The sequence below is a fragment of the Amblyomma maculatum genome, chromosome 10 (assembly GCF_055883805.1).
Source record: "Amblyomma maculatum isolate TAMU_Amacu chromosome 10, ASM5588380v1, whole genome shotgun sequence".
In the NCBI taxonomy this organism is placed as follows: domain Eukaryota; kingdom Metazoa; phylum Arthropoda; class Arachnida; order Ixodida; family Ixodidae; genus Amblyomma; species Amblyomma maculatum.
Genome location: NC_139353.1, coordinates 52,497,595 through 52,516,650, shown reverse-complemented (window position 1 = coordinate 52,516,650; position 19,056 = coordinate 52,497,595). Strand labels below are relative to the sequence as shown.

General features: G+C 45.1%; 1 protein-coding gene across 1 annotated transcript; it reads right to left on the bottom strand.

Moving 5' to 3' along the window:
- Positions 1 to 2,779: 2,779 nt before the first annotated feature.
- Positions 2,780 to 4,853, bottom strand: LOC146176406 (sulfotransferase ssu-1-like). The gene is made up of 3 exons (XM_084580966.1): positions 4,700 to 4,853; positions 3,930 to 4,413; positions 2,780 to 3,309 (listed from the first exon to the last, which is right to left on the bottom strand). The coding sequence occupies exons 2-3, from the start codon at positions 4,377 to 4,379 to the stop codon at positions 2,821 to 2,823; spliced, it is 939 nt and encodes a 312-aa protein (XP_084437092.1). The 5' UTR covers positions 4,380 to 4,413; positions 4,700 to 4,853; the 3' UTR covers positions 2,780 to 2,820.
- Between the last annotated feature and the right edge of the window lie 14,203 nt (positions 4,854 to 19,056).

Genomic DNA, 19,056 nt, shown 5'->3' with positions numbered 1-19,056 from the left:
CGAAACCCAGCTTGCACGTCCGGAAGCTCCCGATCCACATACTGCTGCAGCCTACCTTGCAGGATTTTTAACATCACCTTGCTAGCATGCGAAATAAACGCGATCGTGCGGTAGTTGGAACAATCTTTGGCACTGCCTTTCTTTGGAATGGGGATGTAAACTGACCTCCTCCAATCCTGTGGCCACTGCAGGGTTGTCCAAATCTTTTGACATAATGTATGCAGTGTGTTAACAGCGTCGTGGTTGAGGTTTTGAAGCAACTCAGCTGGAATACCATCAATTCCGCTAGCTTTGTTCTTAGCAAGGCTGGATAAGGCCCATTCAACTTCACTCTTCAGGATGCCCGGCTCGAGATCAGTAATCAGGTTCCACATACGTTCCGCTAATAAGTGGAACGAGATTAAGAGTTTACACTACATGAGTACAACCACGATGCCGGTCTAGATTTGTCACCTCAAATGTCTAGGTATATACTTCTTGCCAACAAGAATAAAAGAAAACACTTAGCAACAAAAAGATGCACGCTAAAGATGGGAAATCAGCCGTTGCAAGCGGTGGCCGAATTGAGATTCCTTGGCCTAGATATTAATAAATCTGCTCATAGAACACAATGACTCCAAATGATGAAAAAGTAGCCAGTACTTTCATAAATGAGATAAAACATATTTCGTCTAGAGGAGGAACTAGAACGGAGGTGACAAGACATATTGCACAATAGGTGCTAACGTGCAGGGTACTGTACATGAAAAGAGTAATCTGACGGGCTAGCTGGTTTTCCATTATGTATTTCAACAGCGCATGCTACACAGGGACAGAGGAAAAGAAGACACACACGAGCGCTGAACTGCAACTCTATTTGAGAAAGGCGCCAACCACAACATATATACCCCCAAGCAACCGCCAACCATGGGCAAAACCAGAAACAACACGTGTCAAGCCCCAAACGAGATAAAATGTTTAAATGTTGAGCATACAGCAGGCAGCGAACCAAGACCGGAAAAGCAGATTACAACGAGCAGCCAAAATAAGTTTAAATTTTTTACCGCTTTTAATGAAACGGTTTTCTCTGTATTGGATTGTCGTCACCGCTTCTTACATAAAAAAGAGGAAAAGTCGAGTAAGTGGAATAAGTGGAATTTTTTTTTTTTTTTAAGTCGATATTTATTGCCTCAGGGCATCAGTAGGTTATGAGATGAAGGATGAATAAATGATTAAATGAATGGAAAAAGGTTGGCTGATTTTATGAAGTCCAGAAGTGAGCGATGATGAGGTCCCTGCGTCCAAGTGACGTATGAGGCAGGATTGGTTGCTGAAAGGCCAGCTATTCTCAGGTGCCGGAATCGTGTTGGCTTGAGTGCTGGGCAGTCCCACAGCAAGTGGTGGATGTCGGCCTCGACATCTTCGTTGTTACAGATCGGGCATCCTGGGCGAGGATATAAGTGTTGGAAGTATGACCACGTCCTAGTTACAGCTGGTGTAAGGGCAACACCGACCCGGATCCTCCTAAGCGCAACCTCCTCTGCACGGGTGAGACCGCGGGGAAGGGATATCGCACACGGAGGGATAAGTGCACGTGTGCGGCGCCGGAGGTGCTCCTTTCTTGACAAAAGGAGGGTAGCGTCGTCGACTTCGAGAAGCTGTGGGATTGATGCGTCTTGGTTCACGAGGCGGGTTGCAAAATCAGCTTGACTTTGGGAAGGCAGCAGATCCCGTGGGACCCACTCAATGCGTATTGACTGTGGGATGCGCGCCGCAAGCTGGTGGATGTCCTGGCAAATTTTAGGGCAGCGGCTGACACGTCGGAGCAGACGTACTGCTTGAAGTGCGTCAGTGCGGATTACAATGTGGGCTGTAGGGAGCATGGTTATAGAAGTCACGGAGCAGAGTGCCTCTTGAACTGCCACAAGCTCAACGCAGAAAGATGTAAGTGGTTCCGAAAGCTGAAACGTAGTTGTCTGATTCAGGCTAGGCCTCCGTGGACAGTGGATTGCCGTTTTGGCTTCACAGCCTTGCAGGCTTCCATCTACGTACACTACTACGGAATCCTGAGGCAGGTTAGCATCTTGCTCTTCAAATCTCTGGCGTAGCAACGATGCAGAGTTGGCAGACGTCGGTCTGCGGATGTCAGTTGGCTTGTTGTCTCCTAACTGTATAAATTTCCAGGGAGGGAGAACTGGCGTAGGTGGCTGAAGAATAATGTGTGACGTTGCATACGCCCTCAGTGCTTGCGTGGAATGTGACAAAGTGGCCTTGAGTCTGCGAGCATCTCGGCGCTGCTGCACCAATTCATCGATGGTGTTGAGCTGCGCATTCTCCTGTAACGCTACGACCGGTGTGATTCGTGGAAGGCATGTTATGGTCCTCATAGCTTCTCGATTTAAGGCTTCAAGGCGATCCCATTGTGCCCTTGTAAGATGCTGGAACTGGGCCTGATAAACAATACGGGGCTGCAGAACCGCCCTCACTAACTGGCGTGCAACAGACGAGCCAGCGCCACCCGTTTTAGGTGCAATTCTTCTTATTAAACTTATAGTTTGAAGTGCTTGCTTTTTTGCCTGAGAGAGCCAAGCAGTCGCTGATCCTGATTGGTGAATTGTTAAGCCCAGAATTTTCAGGCTCGAACTTTCTTGTATTGGGGTGGAATAAGTGGAATTCAGCATGCAGAATTTCAGAAAGCTGAAGAACTGAAAATAATTCTTGTACATTAGCCTTCTTGGCGCCCTAAAATTCTCCAAAGCAATTTAGTTTTTTAAAGCAAGACAAACGCCACATGTTCAAATTGATTTTGTTTTATTATCTATGTCAAACGAATTTTAAGCATCAAGGAAGCCCGATGTCGCACCACAAACTCATCACATCACTGTCCCTAGTTTTTTCAGCAATCCAGGCCTTGGTCTTCTCTACTGCCTCCTTAGTGAAATTATGCTTCCAATCACCTACGATCCCTTTACGAAAAAAGTTGGTCGTATTGCAGACGTCTGCAGCACGGTTATCATAATTTATCAATAATTCATTGGAGCCCACAGACGCGGAACACACTTTGTGGGTGTCCTTTTTAAACCTGTCCACCGGGTTTTCCTTGATAAACGTCTTCATGTGTTCCAGTGTGCTTGTGTCAAGGACTTTTTGAAGTAAACCTTCATCTTGGCGCAACGCTGCACCATGTTCTGCGCCAAGAAAGTCGGCCATCTTGAGTACCTGTTCTCTCGTGTCTTGTTTGAGTTGTTCGCAGGTAAGGAAGTGAACATTCTCATCTTGTCGACGCTCGTACCAAAAAAGCACATGATCAAAATAGTCTCCGTATGGCACCTGCAGTAAGCATATAAGAAGCATGTTTAAAAATGTAATCATATAATGCGAAAAGGGGCGTGGTATACGCGAATAATACATACAACATGCGCCTTTCCACGTAAAAGAGTGCGCAAAATATTACGCTGCACGCTTTTGCCTCACAAATCTGCGAAAGCTTTGTAGAGAACTCTAGGCAGTAGCGCACCGGCGGCCCGTATGTCTACCAATAGTGATATCCTTACGGAATGCCTCTTAAAGGCGTAGATAGGGCCAGCATGATGCGTAATGATAAGGTCAAAAAGTGCACAATAATTTCTTAAGTCTATGAACTGTTTATTTGGTTTGAGTGTCTAATTTATGTTATTTACGATGCAAAACAGATAGTCGTTGATATTGGATGATTTCTACTTATGGGTCCGCTACTCGGCTTGACGAAATGATATTCATTCATCTATATTATCAAGGAAGACAACAGCATTCTTTTAAACAATTTTGAAATATACTAAAATATTTTGCGCTCCATAGCATTCTACAAATGGTCAAGAAACCATTATATTTTCTCACCGAACTCTATAGCAAGTGCTTTAGGGTTTGCGCGCCTGCTCATCCAAGGTGCACGACTCTGAATATCATCTTACCTCTCCCGAGACGAAGAAAGTCATGAACTCCTCGAAGTCGACGAAATTCCCCCTTGCGAAACCATTAAGAAAGTGATAAAATGAGACGGCACAGTCGTAAGGGTTCCTGGCCACGTAAATGTACTTTGCCTTTTTCACTGGTTTAAAAACACAAGGGGGTAGGTGAGTCAAAATGGGTCCTTTTCTCATAGGGTGCTCGGCTGCCTCGGCTCCCCTTGCATCGAGGAACGGGCTCCCGAGGTCGAAGAGGCCAATGTCCTTAGGCGGTGCTCCTCGAGTGAGTATGTTGCAGGTGATATACTGCGTCCATGTTGTTCCGCATTTTGGGTACGTCACGATGAAAACATCTCCGTCCCTCGGTCGGTACCCCAGGGCTGAGCGAACGTTCTCTTCGCGAAATGCCTTTGGTACGCGGACACCGTCGATGCATTTACAACGCTTATAGGCCATCACGATTCTCCGTTATCCTCGCAGCTGTTTTGAACTGAAACAGGAAAGAAACATAATATCACGACCTTTGGCCTTACCAACCAAATAATTTTTATTTTGCGCCCAAACACACTGAGAAAAGTGCACCTCGTACTGATGGTGTTATGATGATAGCCGCGTCATCGTAGATTTGTACTCTTCCTCCTGTACAAATCCTCAAAATTCTTAAATCATAAATCATACGGATCTTGGTGTGTGAACACGCGCGCATATATACCAAAAGCCACGTTATAAAGAAGCACGGATCAGGAGTGCAAAGCTTGCATTGTCCGTATGCTTACCTATGCGGTCTGACTCCAAGGCAGTATCGGCTGTATTGAGCTCAGGTTACTAAAGGGGTCAGACGTCTTTTATCCTTGCCTCTAGAGCGGCAATAAATTATACCCTCCCTGCGAGCCGCCGTTCCTGGATCACAAGTGCGCACATGACATGAGAGGCTACCGCGAAACTGTTTTTTTGCCGTGCACTTCCCGCAGATGCAACGCCCAGTGTGACTAGACCGGATATGGCACATATGAATAAGAAAGAGAAAAATAGGCGCCATTTTCCATTGCTCGCGTGGGTAAACAGTTCGTCTTCCCTTCCTGTCTCTTCATCCAAGGGCAAGTAGGCACAGTGTGATATCTAGAGTGCAGCAAACGTTGTCTATCATTCATTAGGAATGAGAAATCGCTCGGCAGCATTGCACAACTGCAGTCTGCAACATCGATCCCGTCATTTAACGTTAACTGGTGGCTGCGCAATACTTGCTAAAGAAGAGTAGAATTTCTGCCATTCACTTCTAATTTTCTGCTTTACGGCGAATTCTAATCCTCGAGATCAGACAAGAACCCCTACTTGCAGGACAGACTACGGTGCGCATGCATGTGCGCCTTATTGCATGTGCGCCTTAGGTTGATTCTCTCAGCTGAACCTCTCAATAATTTCAGCTCAAATTTAGCAAGAAACGGTATCTGGTCGGCAATAGTGTTGTCAACAATGGCTGCCTTTGGGCGAGTCGGTTAGACATGTTAAACCCGAAAAGCGCATAAACAGACAGGGACAACAGCAAAAGACGGACACCGAGCGCTCGCGTGTCCATCTATTGCTGTTGTCCGTGTGTTATTAAGCGCTTTTCAGGTTTAACATTAGTTTTTTCTTGGTGCGCGCTAATACAATTTTATGTCATGCACTATCAAGCTCAATATTCTTCGTTAGCGCCCTCAAAGAGTGTTTGTATCCTACGTTGAAAGAAATAGGTTGATGTATTTACGCTAAGAATGCATATTCACATGGTTCAAGAAGTGTCTTCGGCAAAATCCAAGCATACCTATATTCTCAGCTTGGAGCAAAAATCTCTTCGTGCACTATTTCTCCCAATTTGACAATTATAAAGTACTACTCCGTGGGTACGTCTTTGTGTATGGATGGGAGGTCATCCTTGAAGATCATCGTTGGTGAAATCAATGGCAAGCTCCACTCTCGCGCGATGAACAATAAAAAGTTGATTGCGGAACGCTGTCTATCTAAAGTGCATTGAGCAGCACTAGCTGAAACTGTATGAAAGATATTGTCCTGTGGGAGAAAACAATGTAAACACGAGAGTTCTCTTGAACCTTATATTTTTTACTTGAATCATGGCTACCTTGAAGATTGCCACGATGTTTTTACCCTTGCATTTGAGTAGGCATACATAACAAGTTTGCTATGTTCCTTAAACCTGTTCACCTTATAAACTGAAAACGTTTAAAAAAAGTGCTGCTTCAGAAGTGTACAGCCGAAGTGAAGTGCTTCAGAGTTGTTCAGCGGAGCACCCAGGCACATTAGACAGTCCAGAGTTGGGGAGCACTCAGGATCGAAGACGTTCTACTTTACTGAGATCACGGTCCATGACGATGTGAAGAAATGCACGATGCAGACTTCACAAGCAAGTCACTTGCTCTGTATACGTTTGACGGGGGCAAGCCTTATAGGAATGTCAACGTACTGCGTAGCAAGGAGCGCCAAGCATATCGTATACGTTTGTCGTCATCAAGACACTGGTAGCTGAAAAATATCCGCTTGAACAAAGCACGCCAGACAAGGTGCAGAATCTCATTTGAAGGCTTATTTTTAGAACACGAGCTGCATCTCTCAGATTTTAAGGAGGCTCTACTGGTCTCCTTGCCATTCATATTCTTCCCCGCGCACAATCGTTGCGCATGCGCGACGTCACAGTGCTTTCGCCGGGGCGTAGACTTGTTTCTCCCCATGAGCGATATACATATTAATTTATTTATAGATATTTAAATATATAATTAAAGGAGCCATCAGTCTATGAGACCGAGTCCATACGGTTACCTTGGACTCTAGACTGGTTGGCTCCTTTTATTAGATCATAACGAGACCCCCTTTCCCCTTCAATTGTCGGATATATATATATATATATATATATATATATATATATATATATATATATATATAACGATCCCCTGAGTTTTCCTTCAATTGTCTGGTAAATAAATAAATAAATATATATAATAGCAGACAATTGAAGGGGAAAAGGGGGACTCGTTATGATCGAATGAAAGGAGCCAACAGTCTATTATACCAAGGTAACCGTATAGACCTGGACTAATAGCCTTCTGGCTCCTTAATTATATATATATATATATATATATATATATATATATATATATATATATATATATATATATATATATATATATATATATATATATATATATATATATATATATAAATATATATATTTATTACTGGAGAAAGATCTCAACTATAATTACCCTCATTAACTCATTTACATAACGTTGCTCTTTCATTGCTAGTTTGAAGGCAGTCCTAACATTTCGTCAGCGATATGCAAGGTACTACACTTTAATAGACACGTGTACTCGTTGTCAATAAGCGCGAATTTTGTTCGTGGTAGAGCTGCACGTGTACTACCTAAAAATAGGAATATATGAGCGTTATTTATCCAGAAACAAAAAAATCACACAACGTATTTTATTGCTTTGTTCATCACACTCCCGCAGCATCGGTATGTTAGCAGTTCTCCCTGCGCTCAGTCGGCCGGATACAAGAAATACTCCGACACATTTGCACACGCCGTGGCTGTAGCAGAATTGCACTACTTTTTAACAACCCCCGTCCAGAAGGCTACTGTTCATGTGCGCATATGGCAACCAAAGGAGAAAGTGGGACAGCTTGTTATAACGGTCCCCACAGTTGTGAATGTAGTGGGCATCCGGTAGGTTTGATGGCCACATGCGTGTGATCCACTTTTCACCACAGGTACGCGTATGGCGCAGCGATGATGCCTGCCATTAAAATGCTCCAGGAAAGTTAACCGGATCTTCTTCTCACTTATATGTCTATATGTCGGCAAAACGGGGCATTCAAATACTTTATAAAAGAATGCTTCCTCCGCATAAGTAGGAGATATAATCATAGCTTTTGCTCGCTTGAATAGCTTCCAGCCCAAATTAAGATGTTGAAGGTTGTGAATTTCGTTTCTGTTTTGAATCCTTCCAAGGAAAATTGCCTACAAATTTTGAGAACCAAGAAAGATAAGAAAATTGACCTTCATACTTTCGGGAGAGAACTGCGATTTCCAAATATTTTACCGTAGACGTTTGACCAGTCAGTGACACATACTCTACGATACTGGGCAGCGGTAATACGCGGACTGGAAAAGGGCAGGCATACACATGTGTGGGGTTTTTTATATGTGTGTCGTCTTCTCGTCCACGTCGGTTTCAGCTATTCCAGCCGTCGCAAAGGGTCTACCAATTACTCCTTCGATACATTTGATGAAGCCGGAGCCTTAAACAAACATTAAGAATCCAAAATCGAGTTTAGAAAGAGTACTACTTTTTAATTCGAGAAACCATCTTTTCTTAAAATTTGATACCTTTACAGCACTTCCTGCCGATTAGGACATATGGCTGATGGAAGAAGTCTATGCGACTACAATGCCAAAGCATTTCTCTCCTGATGTCTGCCTGGTTGTGTGCTTGTGTGTTCACACATCTGTGATAATAGGAGGCATCATGAAAAGACAAGGACAAACACAAGACGCCAGGAGTCAGTGCCAGTCTAGTTGTCTTGAGTTTGGTTTTGCATTTTCGCGCTGCTGTAGATTATTATGCTTTCTCACCAGCCAGTTCATACCAATACTCTAGTTCACAGATCTAATGCGTTGTGTTGTACACGGAGGATTTCCAACGCCTGGCTTGTTTAGGCTCGTCTGGGCTTCGCGCCATATAGATTGAGTTGTTATGACTTAAGACACTGTAATCATAACTATGACTAACCATGACTAAGCTATGACTATGACTGACACTACGATTATGATTAACTGTTACTGTGACTAATAAATTGTACCTTAAACTTGTAGTATCGTTTCCACAGAGAATTGAATGAAAGGATTTTTTTAGTCGGCTTCGGAATATTTTCAATATTCAAACGTCCCTCAGTGTTTCGCGTTTTGGAAGCAACTTACAAGCAAGTTGCATAAAATGTTCGTTTTTAAAATTATTTACCCTCTATTTAAATTTTTTTTCGCATTTGACAATGTCCCACCAGTTTTTTTTTGTCATAATTATGCCTTTGTAGAAGTATTTCCTTTAGGGCTAGTTGGTTGATACTAATCAATGAAACAGCGCAAGGTCATGCTCACAGGATAGAAGAGGCGCTCTTTCTACCCTCTTCTTTCCTGTGATTGTGTCCTTGCGCCATTTCATTTGCTATCCCTATGTCAACATCCCGGAACATTTCTTGATAGAGTGCCTTCTAGCATGTCAAAAAGACTATCGTCTCAACACATCAAGGTGCCCTTACCCATTCAGTTCAGTTCAGACGTTCAGTCGTGTCCGACTCTTCGTGACCCTATGGACCATATCACGCCACGCTTTCCGGTCTCTCACCATCTTCCTAACATCACATAACTTCATCTGCAGCGCTTCGAGGATGCCATCTAACCATCGCGTATGCTGCCTACCCCTTCTTCGGTTACCCTCAACCTTTTCCAACATCACATCTTTATCCAGCGACTCCTCTCTTCTCATCAGATAACCAATGTAGCTGAGCTTTAACTTTAGAATTTGACCCTCCAATGAGAATTCAGGGTTTATGGTCGACAGTATCGACTGATTTGATTTTCTGGCCGTCCAAACTCTCAAGAGTCTCCGCCAGCACCACAATTCAAACGCGTCAATTCTTCGGCGGTCAGCGTTCTTCACTGTTCAACTCCCGCATCCATACATCACAACTGGAAAGACCATAGAACGAGTTATACGGATCTTGGTTGGCAGTGTAATGTCTCTGCTCTTTACCAGGCGGTGAAGGCTAGCCATGGCTCTCTTTCCGAGAAGCAAGCGTCTCCTAATTGCATGGCTGCAGTCTCCTTCCGGGTAATCTTTGATCCCAAGAAGAGAAAATCTGTCACAGCTTCCACTTCTTGTCCCTTTATGCTCCAAGACTTGATAGGGCAAGACGCCATGATCTTTGTCTTTTTAATGTTCAGTTTAAGCCCAAACTTCTCACTCTCTTTTTGTACGCGCATCAGAAGTCTCTTGAGTTCCACTTCACTTTTTGCCATTAAAGTGGTATCATCCGCATACCTAAGGTTGTTGATACGTTTCCCAGCAATCTTCACTCTAGCTGAAGACTCGTCCAGATCGGCATTCCTCATGACGCACTCAGCATATAGGTTAAATAGGCAGGGCGACAGTATGCAGCCTTGCCTCACTCCTTTCTCAATCGGAAACCAATCAGAAAGACCATGCCCAGTTCTGACTGTGTCCTCTTGCCCTTCATAGAGGTTCCTGAGGAGACAGATGAGGTGAATTGGAACTCCCAACTCTTGGAGAGCTTGCCACAATCTGCTGTGATCTACGCAGTCAAACCCTTTCGCATAATCAATAAAGCAGAAGTAGATGGGTTTTTGGAACTATCTTGCTTTTTCCATGATCCAGCGAAGGTTGGCAATCTGGTCCCTAATTCCTCTGCCCTTGCGAAACCCGGCTTGCACGTCCGGTAGCTCCCGATCCACATACTGCAACCTACCTTGGAGGATTTTCAACATCACCTTGCTAGCATGCGAAATAAGCGCGATCGTGCGGTAGTTGAAACAATCTTTGGCACTGCCTTTCTTTGGAATGGGGATGTAAACTGACCTCCTCCAATCCTGTGACCACTGCAGAGTTGTCCAATTTTTTTTGACATAATGTACACAGAACGTTAACAGCGTCGTCATAGTTGAGGTTTTGAAGCAACTCAGTTGGAATGCCACCAATTCCGCTAGCTTTGTTCTTAGCAAGGCTGGCTAAGGCCCATTCAACTTAATTCTTCAGGATGCCCGGCTCGAGATTAGTAATCACAACCGTCTTATGTAGGGTTTGCACATCCGCGTGCTTCTTGTACAGTTCTTCTGTGTATTCCTGCCACCTCTTCTTTATCTCTGAGGCTTCAGTGAGGTCCCTGCCTCGTTTGTCTTTTATCACGCCCATCTTAGCACAGCAGCTTCCTTTGATATCTCTGTCTTATACAGAGCTCTTTTGTTCCTCAATTGGCTGCTGTCCTCAACTACTTGGCACTGTATGTTCAGGAAGGCATTGAGAACCTTGTATCTTTCTCTTTCCCCCATAACGTTTGCCATCCTCCTTTCCTCAGCTATTTGCAATGCCTCTTTAGATAACCAGTTTGCTTTCTTGCATTTAGTTTTCTTTAGAACTACCTTAGTAGCAACTTCTTGTATTATATTACGAATATCAGTCCACATCTCTTTAGGCTCTCTGTCTTCTAGATCTAATCCTTGAAATCGATTCCTCACTTCCACAGCATATTCTGATGGAATTTGGTCCAGATCGCACCTGAAAGGCCTTCTAGTTTTCTGTGTTTTTCTCAATCGAAGCCTAAATTAGGCAACACGAAGCTGATGATCTGTGCCAAAATCAGCCCCAGGCCTTGTTTTTACTGCTTGTATAGCGCTTCTCCATCTCTGACGGCAAAAATATAATCAGTCTGATTCCTGTACAGAACGTCCGGTGAAGTCCATGTGTAAGCGCCTCTGGTGCTGTTGAAAATAAGTATTCGCTATGGTCAGGTTGTTTTCTTGACAAAACTCGGCTAGCCTCTGCCCAGCTTCATTTGGCTCACTAAGAGCGAACTTGCCTGTAATTCCGGATATTTCTTCACTCCTCACCTTAGCATTCCAGTCTACAATGAGAAAAAAGGACGTCTGATGATGGAGTGTGGTCTAAAAGGCATTGCAGGTCAGCATAAAATCGCTCAACGTCAGCTTCTTCAGCAGTAGTGGTTTGTGCATAGACTTTGATAACTGCTATGTTTAAAGGGTGACCTTGGATCCGAAGTGAAATCATTCGGTCGTTTTTGGGGTTGTACCCTAGCACTGCTTTGCCCATTCTTCTATTTACTATGAGAGCGACCCCATTCCTTCTCCTGGATTCTTCCCACAATAATAGACATAATGGTCGCCGGAATTAAATTCTCCCATTTAACCTATATGCAGAGTGCATCAAGAGGAAGGCCGGTCTGGACGAGTCTTCAGCTGGAGTGAAGATTGCTGGAAAACGTATCAACAACCTTAGGTATGCGGATGATATCACTTTAATGGCAGAAAGTGAAGTGGAACTCAAGAGACTTCTGACGCGCGTACAAGAAGAGAGTGAGAAATTTGGGCTTAAATTGAACATTAAAAAGACAAAGATCATGGCGTCTTGCCCTATCAAGTCCTGGAGCATCAAGGGACAAGAAGTGGAAGCTGTGACAGGTTTTCTCTTGTTGGGCTCCAAGATTACCCCGGAAGGAGACTGCAGCCATGAAATTAGGAGACGCCTGCTTCTGGGAAAGAGAGCCATGGTTAGCCTTGACCGCCTAGTAAAGAGCAGATACATTAGTCTGTCAGCCAAGATCCGTATAACTCATGCTATGGTCTTTCCAGTTGTGATGTACGGATGCGAGAGTTGGACTGTGAAGAAGGCTGACCGCCGAAGAATTGACGCGTTTGAATTGTGGTGCTGGCGGAGACTTTTGAGAGTTCCTTGGACTGCCAGAAGATCAAATCAGTCGATATTGTCGGCCATAAACCCTGGCTGCTCATTGGAGGGTCAAATTCTAAAGTTAAAGCTCAGATACTTTTGTCATCTGATGAGAAGAGAGGAGCCGCTGGAGAAAGATGTGATGTTGGGAAAGGTTGAGGGTCGCCGAAGAAGGGGTAGGCAGCGAACGCGATGGTTGGATGGCATCCTCGAGGGGCTGCAGATGAAGTTATGTGATAATAGGAAGATAGTGAGAGATTGGAATGCGTGGCGTGACATGGTCTATAAGGTCACGAAGAGTCGGACACGACTGAACGACTGAACTGACTGACTGATTGCGGTCCACTTGAGGTCACTGATACCCAAGATATCAATGTTCAATCTGTCCATTTCTCGCTTGACGACATCCAGTTTACCGTGCGTAATAGATCTTACATTCCATGTTGCTATGGGATATATCTCCTTGCAACATCGGACTTTCCGGTCGCTTCCCGACACATACACAACTGAGCGCCCTTTTGGCTTTTAGCCCAGCCGCTTCACTCGTCCTGGAGGTACTAGAATTCGCCCTTTGTTGATTCCCAGTAACATTTGGGACGCCTTCCAACCTGGGGGCTCATCGCCCGGTGCCATATCATTAGTGCTATTGTGACTAACCATAGGGTTTTCTTGGCAGGAAATACTGTAGTGGGTTGCCATTACCTTCTCGAATGAATCACATTTTGTCAGAACTCTCTGCCGTGACCTGTCTATCTTTGGTGGCCCTACACAGCAGAGCTCACGACTTCATCGAGTTTCGCAAGCCCCTCCGCCACGACGAGGCAGTGATCCATGAAGGGGGCCCTTACCCATTATGCCTATTGTGTAATGCTCTGTGTAAAGAATTAATTTGAATAGGCCCTTACCTATTATGCCTATTCAAATTATTGGTTACACAGAGCATTGTTAGAACAGATTTTTTCACGGGAGTCGCAATAATTCTCGACATCTCGCCAGTTGGTCGAAGTTTGCAGGAAAATTACCACACTACAAAAAAAAAAAACGCAACTGATAAAATCTTTGATACGTGATCATGAAATGCCTCTGCATAGTCATTTATCAACGTTGGGAGGCCTACGGCAGCCTATTCCGATCATGGCTACAAGCGAGTAAACTCTGATAAGCGCCTGTGCCAGCAAATTCCTTCGTCTTTTGTTGATAGCAGGCTCGAAGCGAACATGTAGTACGCAATCTTAGCGACAACAGCATACAGAAGAGAGAAACGCACCGAGGCCAGATGTTTCCCGTCGTCATCCCTCACGTATACTGCGAAAGGAATCGTTCGGACTTGAGATCCGAGCTGCGATCCGGTCAATGATGATAGGTCTGACACTTGATCGGACCGCCTGAATGTAATGTCACAACTCACGTGTCCTGGCGACGGTAATTCAAATGGTGCTTTTGCATGGTTTCAGTGGCCTAATTAGCTTAAACTACGCATAACTCTTTTTCTTGTGAGAGAGTTCAGATGCAGTATTTACACGACAGTAGAACTGTCATAATCCCGCGGACTATTTAGGTTTTTATGACATAGATGCAGTGAGAAAGGCACGCACCTGGTGATGCGGATCTCTGAAGAAAAACAGAAATGACCTGTTATTGGCTCAAGCACGAAACAGCAACGCTTTGCGTGCTGTTATCTCGGGCTAGTTCATGTGTCGGAGGCGTGTGCTGGCGTGCAGATAAGATTGATTGCTCTCGGAATCCTCTGCTGCGCTAAACTACGCGGTGTTCGGCGCAATATTATGCTTCTAGTGAATTTTGCGATGGCAGTTTTGCTATCGCTAATTAGGAAAATTGCTTCCGTGCTCACACAAGCCAGCTGTAGGGAACTGGCGCGTGAAACTCTGACGTCATCCTCTAGACGTGAACCTCGGAGTCCAGATGTCCAAACGAATTTGCAGCCAAAATAAATACGGTACTTTGCGCTCTCGTACTAATTTCTCAGATGAGATGAATGAGAAGAAGGTATCCAAAGTACGTAATGGAAGATGCAGTTTGAGGAATGCGAAACTGTGCTGTCGGATCGCGGAGCTCACGCTCGAGTGCGGAGGAATACGAAGCTTATCTGCTTGTCTTAGCCTCGATTCAAAGTTCATTAGGGGACGAATCAGATTTTACTATCAGTATGTATTGAGATGCAAGGGCATTTCTGGGCTGAATCCTCCTCGAATGTGCTACAGAAAATTTTCTGATGTTACGACAGAATTTCTGTGCGGATTTTGACGGGAAACCTGTTGTGACTACCGAACATTCCGTAGTAAAATCAGAAATTTCTGTACTTACAACAAAAAAGTGCTACAGAACCACAGACAACAGATATATACTACAGAAAAACTACAGAACTACAGACAAGTACTATAGAACTACAGAAATATCTGATGGTTACGACAGAACTACAGGATATTTTGTTGCATTTTCGACCCAGCTCTGTAGTTTTTTTCAACTAAGCTTCAATGCTATGGGAGCCTGGAGGCTCAAGCGATATCTCAGGGTGGTCACAAATGCGATGGCAGGAGGAGGGAGGGGGGATTGTTGTACGCCACGAAAACGATATATACGTCAAATTTAAAACGGAAGCAAATAAACCTCTCGGGATTTCAGTTGTTTTACTGTCAGTCAGATATATAGCCATCCTACTCCTTTTCTACACTGCATCCTGTACGTTTCTTTCTTATCCGCTTCTTGTAGTCTTTTGCAGCCTAAGGTAGACGAGATGTGAAAGCAATTGTTTTTAAAGGGAACTACCGGCGGAAAAATATGTCGCTGCCCGCGACAGGTGGCAAAGATCAGGTAAAACTGCATTTGCGCCTCTGATGTCGAGACATAGTACTACGCATGTACGTCCTTTCATTCCAGCAATCGTATATCGCTTGCAGCGCACAACGTTGGTAGCGTACGGGCTGATTGTGTGTACTGCTTGGAGCCAGGGGTCGCTTTGTTAATTCCCTATGCCATATACACAGGAGTACGACAATGGGTGAAGCGTGCGTTGCTTGTGTGCCCAGATAAGAGAGAATGCACATAGCTGTGAAATTTCATGGCTCGTTTTCCGAACACTGCTGTGACCCTCTAATCGAGTGGACGCGAATTCCATCGAAAATTTATAGGCGCGTATGAAGTCGGGCCTGTGCCAGTAAATTTCAGGGCAAAACCGGACGCTTCCAGGGCAAAACCGGACGCTATGTGGAGCACAAGTCGTGAAGAGCAGGAAATACTTCAAGCTAACCGAGAATATGTCATATATCTGCACGACTAGATGCCGACGAGGATGCAAGAGTTCATTTCCGCAGGCGGTGACCTCACCCGCCACTAAATCTACTGGGGATGATGCCCACACATTCCATCGATGCTTTTTTTTTTTTGTGCCACGTTTTGCACTTCTTCTTTCATAGCCAACCTACGACACGCAGATATTTGCTCCCGTTATATTTCCCCCGTGTACTAGCTTTTTTCGCTTCATGTGCAAGGAGCCTTGTCTACTCATTTCGTCTCATCTCATGTTATGTCGACCTTTTAGGCTCAACGCCTTTCTGTCGTCGGTGTGCTCCTACGTACTTCAACATCAATCGACATGTTTGAACCGAAAACAAAATGCAAAGAAGAAATGAAATGCGCTATTTAGGAACCGGTTTATCGCTGATGCATATAATATACACACTACGTTATCTGTTTAATCAGGGAAAACCGAGCCGCGTGCGCTTCAGTCTCGCTGGGCCTCTCCGAACTGCGCGCGTGGCGCTGTGAGTTATCAAAGTGACCCCTGGTGCCAAGCACCGCATGTAATCAACTACTACTCTGCATGTGAAAGCATGCATCCGCCGGAGGGCCTGCAGATTACCAATTCGAAACAGTGGGAGGCCGCATTGCTTAGCTCTGATCCAAGCCGGGAATACGCCATCACGGCTTGGGCCAAGGAGGTCGTCGAGCGCCATCGAGCGATGACCACCCCTGGGGCGGCTTGAGGAGAAGCGAACTCCCACGAAGAAAGAACTTTCCCAATTCTCCTCAATAAAGTTTCCTCCTCCTCCTCCTCCTCCTCTTATTCTGGAAGCGAATAAAGATGCTTCTGCTAGAATGAAAGTACGCGCATGCGCACTGCTCTGTCTAGACATCGAAGTGCAAGGTCACGCAGCGCGGTAATGCAGTTTTATCTGATCTTACCCGCCTGTCGTATGCCTCGACCTATTTTGCCGCTGGTTATACACCTCAAAAGTTTCTAAATCGACGAAGTCGCAGGCATTGAAGAAATAATACAATTTGTTCTTTAGAGCTCCTATTCATAAGGAAGATAATATGCCATCAGAAACTTGCAGCAGTTGCTTCCACATTGGATTAGTCGCTCCCGGCCCGATACCGGCAGTTTGGGACTATACGGTTTGAAGCTATGATAAGGCTATCTTCGAAGCTGCGATATATGCGAAACGCCCGTGCCTGGTATGTTTGAATGCGCAGAAAACATTGATAACGTTGCTTAATATCCCTCTCCCAAACAGCGTACTTCCGCGATACTCAAGTGGCGCGCCCGAAACAGCCTTCTGTGCGCTTCAGTCTGCTTGCTGCATCTCTCCTATTTTCGGATAAAAAATTCTAGGGGGAGCTTTAGACCACTAAAGTGCGGTGAGGGGAAAGCCTCTATTGCGGTAGTCTGAAGACTTCTAGTACGGCACCTCTTTCCCTCATTTTTCACTCCCACCTTCCTCCTTCTCCTTAGGGCTCATTTAAGGTGTCCGCGGAGAATTATGACAGATAATGCGCCTTTTAATTCCTGTATAACCAATTTGAAACGTCGCTGACGCGTGCTGTACTGTTTCTGCTTGTGTAAGCTGTGTGGTGCAGCGTTCCAGGAAGCCTCAAATGAAAGGCGCCGCACGCCGAGAATCGGACGCCCCTAATGACGTCCTCATTAATTTCAAGGTACAACATACTACACCCCTGAGGACGTCATCATTTATTTTAGGACACGAGATACTACACCACTAATAACGTCCTCATTGATTTCAAGATACGACATACTACAGCTCTGATGGCGTCCTTGTTAATTTCTAGGTACGACATACAACAAGGATGACGTCATCATTATATTTCAAGGCACGACATAGTACACCACTGATGACTTCATAATTAATTTCAAGGCACAACATACTGCAGCACTGATGACGTCATCATTAATTTCAAGGCAAGACATGCTACACAACTGATGACTTCAACATGTATTTCAAGGTACGACATACTACACCACTGATGACGTCATCAAACTTAGGCGTTACGGACGGACGGACGGAGACGATCGTGACCGCGATCATGATACAATAAAGGCTGTCGCCATAAAATTCAAGAAAAAAGAGGCAGATTATCCTCAAATGATTCTCATCGCCTACTGGCGTTGACCAATTTTCATGACGACACGGCCACCCCACTCATTGCACGCTAGCCGAATTATATCTGCCACAACCTGTTCTGTCACGCTAGCCAGGTTCTAAGGTATTCATGACGTCACAAGACTCGGTCGACGCCACTGACTGCAGGGGGATCTTTTCTAAAGAAAGAAGCCTCCTTTTTGTTGAATTTCAACCTCGATATTCATTACTGGATATTTTTAAACGCAGCCGACATTTCATGAGTAATTATAGGTTTATTTATTTTCGATGCTTCAAAAAATAGACTCCATCGAGAGAAATGAAGCGTAGCATTGCAGACAACCCGTTATATTGGGATAAAATGAAAGCACGAAGCGGTAACTGCCCCTCAAACGTGGCCTTGCTAATAACGGCGCCGACTTATTAGGCTTGCAGGCCTGTTTTACAAGCACGGGCGCGGTCAATCGCATTGCACCGGTCACGTTGGGACCGCTGGTCGCCATATATGACGCGACGTTTGGTAGCCATGTCACGGCGCCTATGCTTACGTCAGATGCCAAAGGACCTGCTCCGAATTTGGGAATGTGCTGGCAGCCCGGGCGCTGAGCAAAATATAGATAGAGAAGCCTAGGAGACCTTGCTGCGGAGCGAGAACCGCGCTCAACAGCAACAAGGCATCCGCCAGGCGGCTGAGGCTGTGAAGCAACGATGTGTCTTCACCAGACCTTAGTTTGCGAGGCTCCTAAGTAGGGCTCCCTTAGGCCTGCGTGCCGGGGGGCCCAAAAAGAAGTCTCATTTCGGTGGAAATAAAACGTTGTGATGATGATGATGCCCCGAAGGTGCATTTGCTCAGCCGTTCCTGAAAAAGATCTCAATATGGTCATCCATGCAACATTGCCAACACGAAAGCAAGAACAAATAGCTCGTTCACGGCTCTCAGCGACTCGAGCATAAATGCTGCGTTTGTACTGCGTATCACTGCGCTGCGTTTTCGAGAATGGCAAGCGGCAATAAAGCGCACTCCCTAAGGGCTCTTCGACGCTGCGTGCGTGAGTATACTTGTAGTCTGTGTCGACGGGTGTCCTTGCCGCCGTTACTACCCGCAATGGCGATAGCGTGTTGGGAAAGCGGAAGCAATCCTCCGTTTAGTGAGCGTATATTACGTCACTACGTTCATCTTGGTTGGAGCCGAGAAAGAGC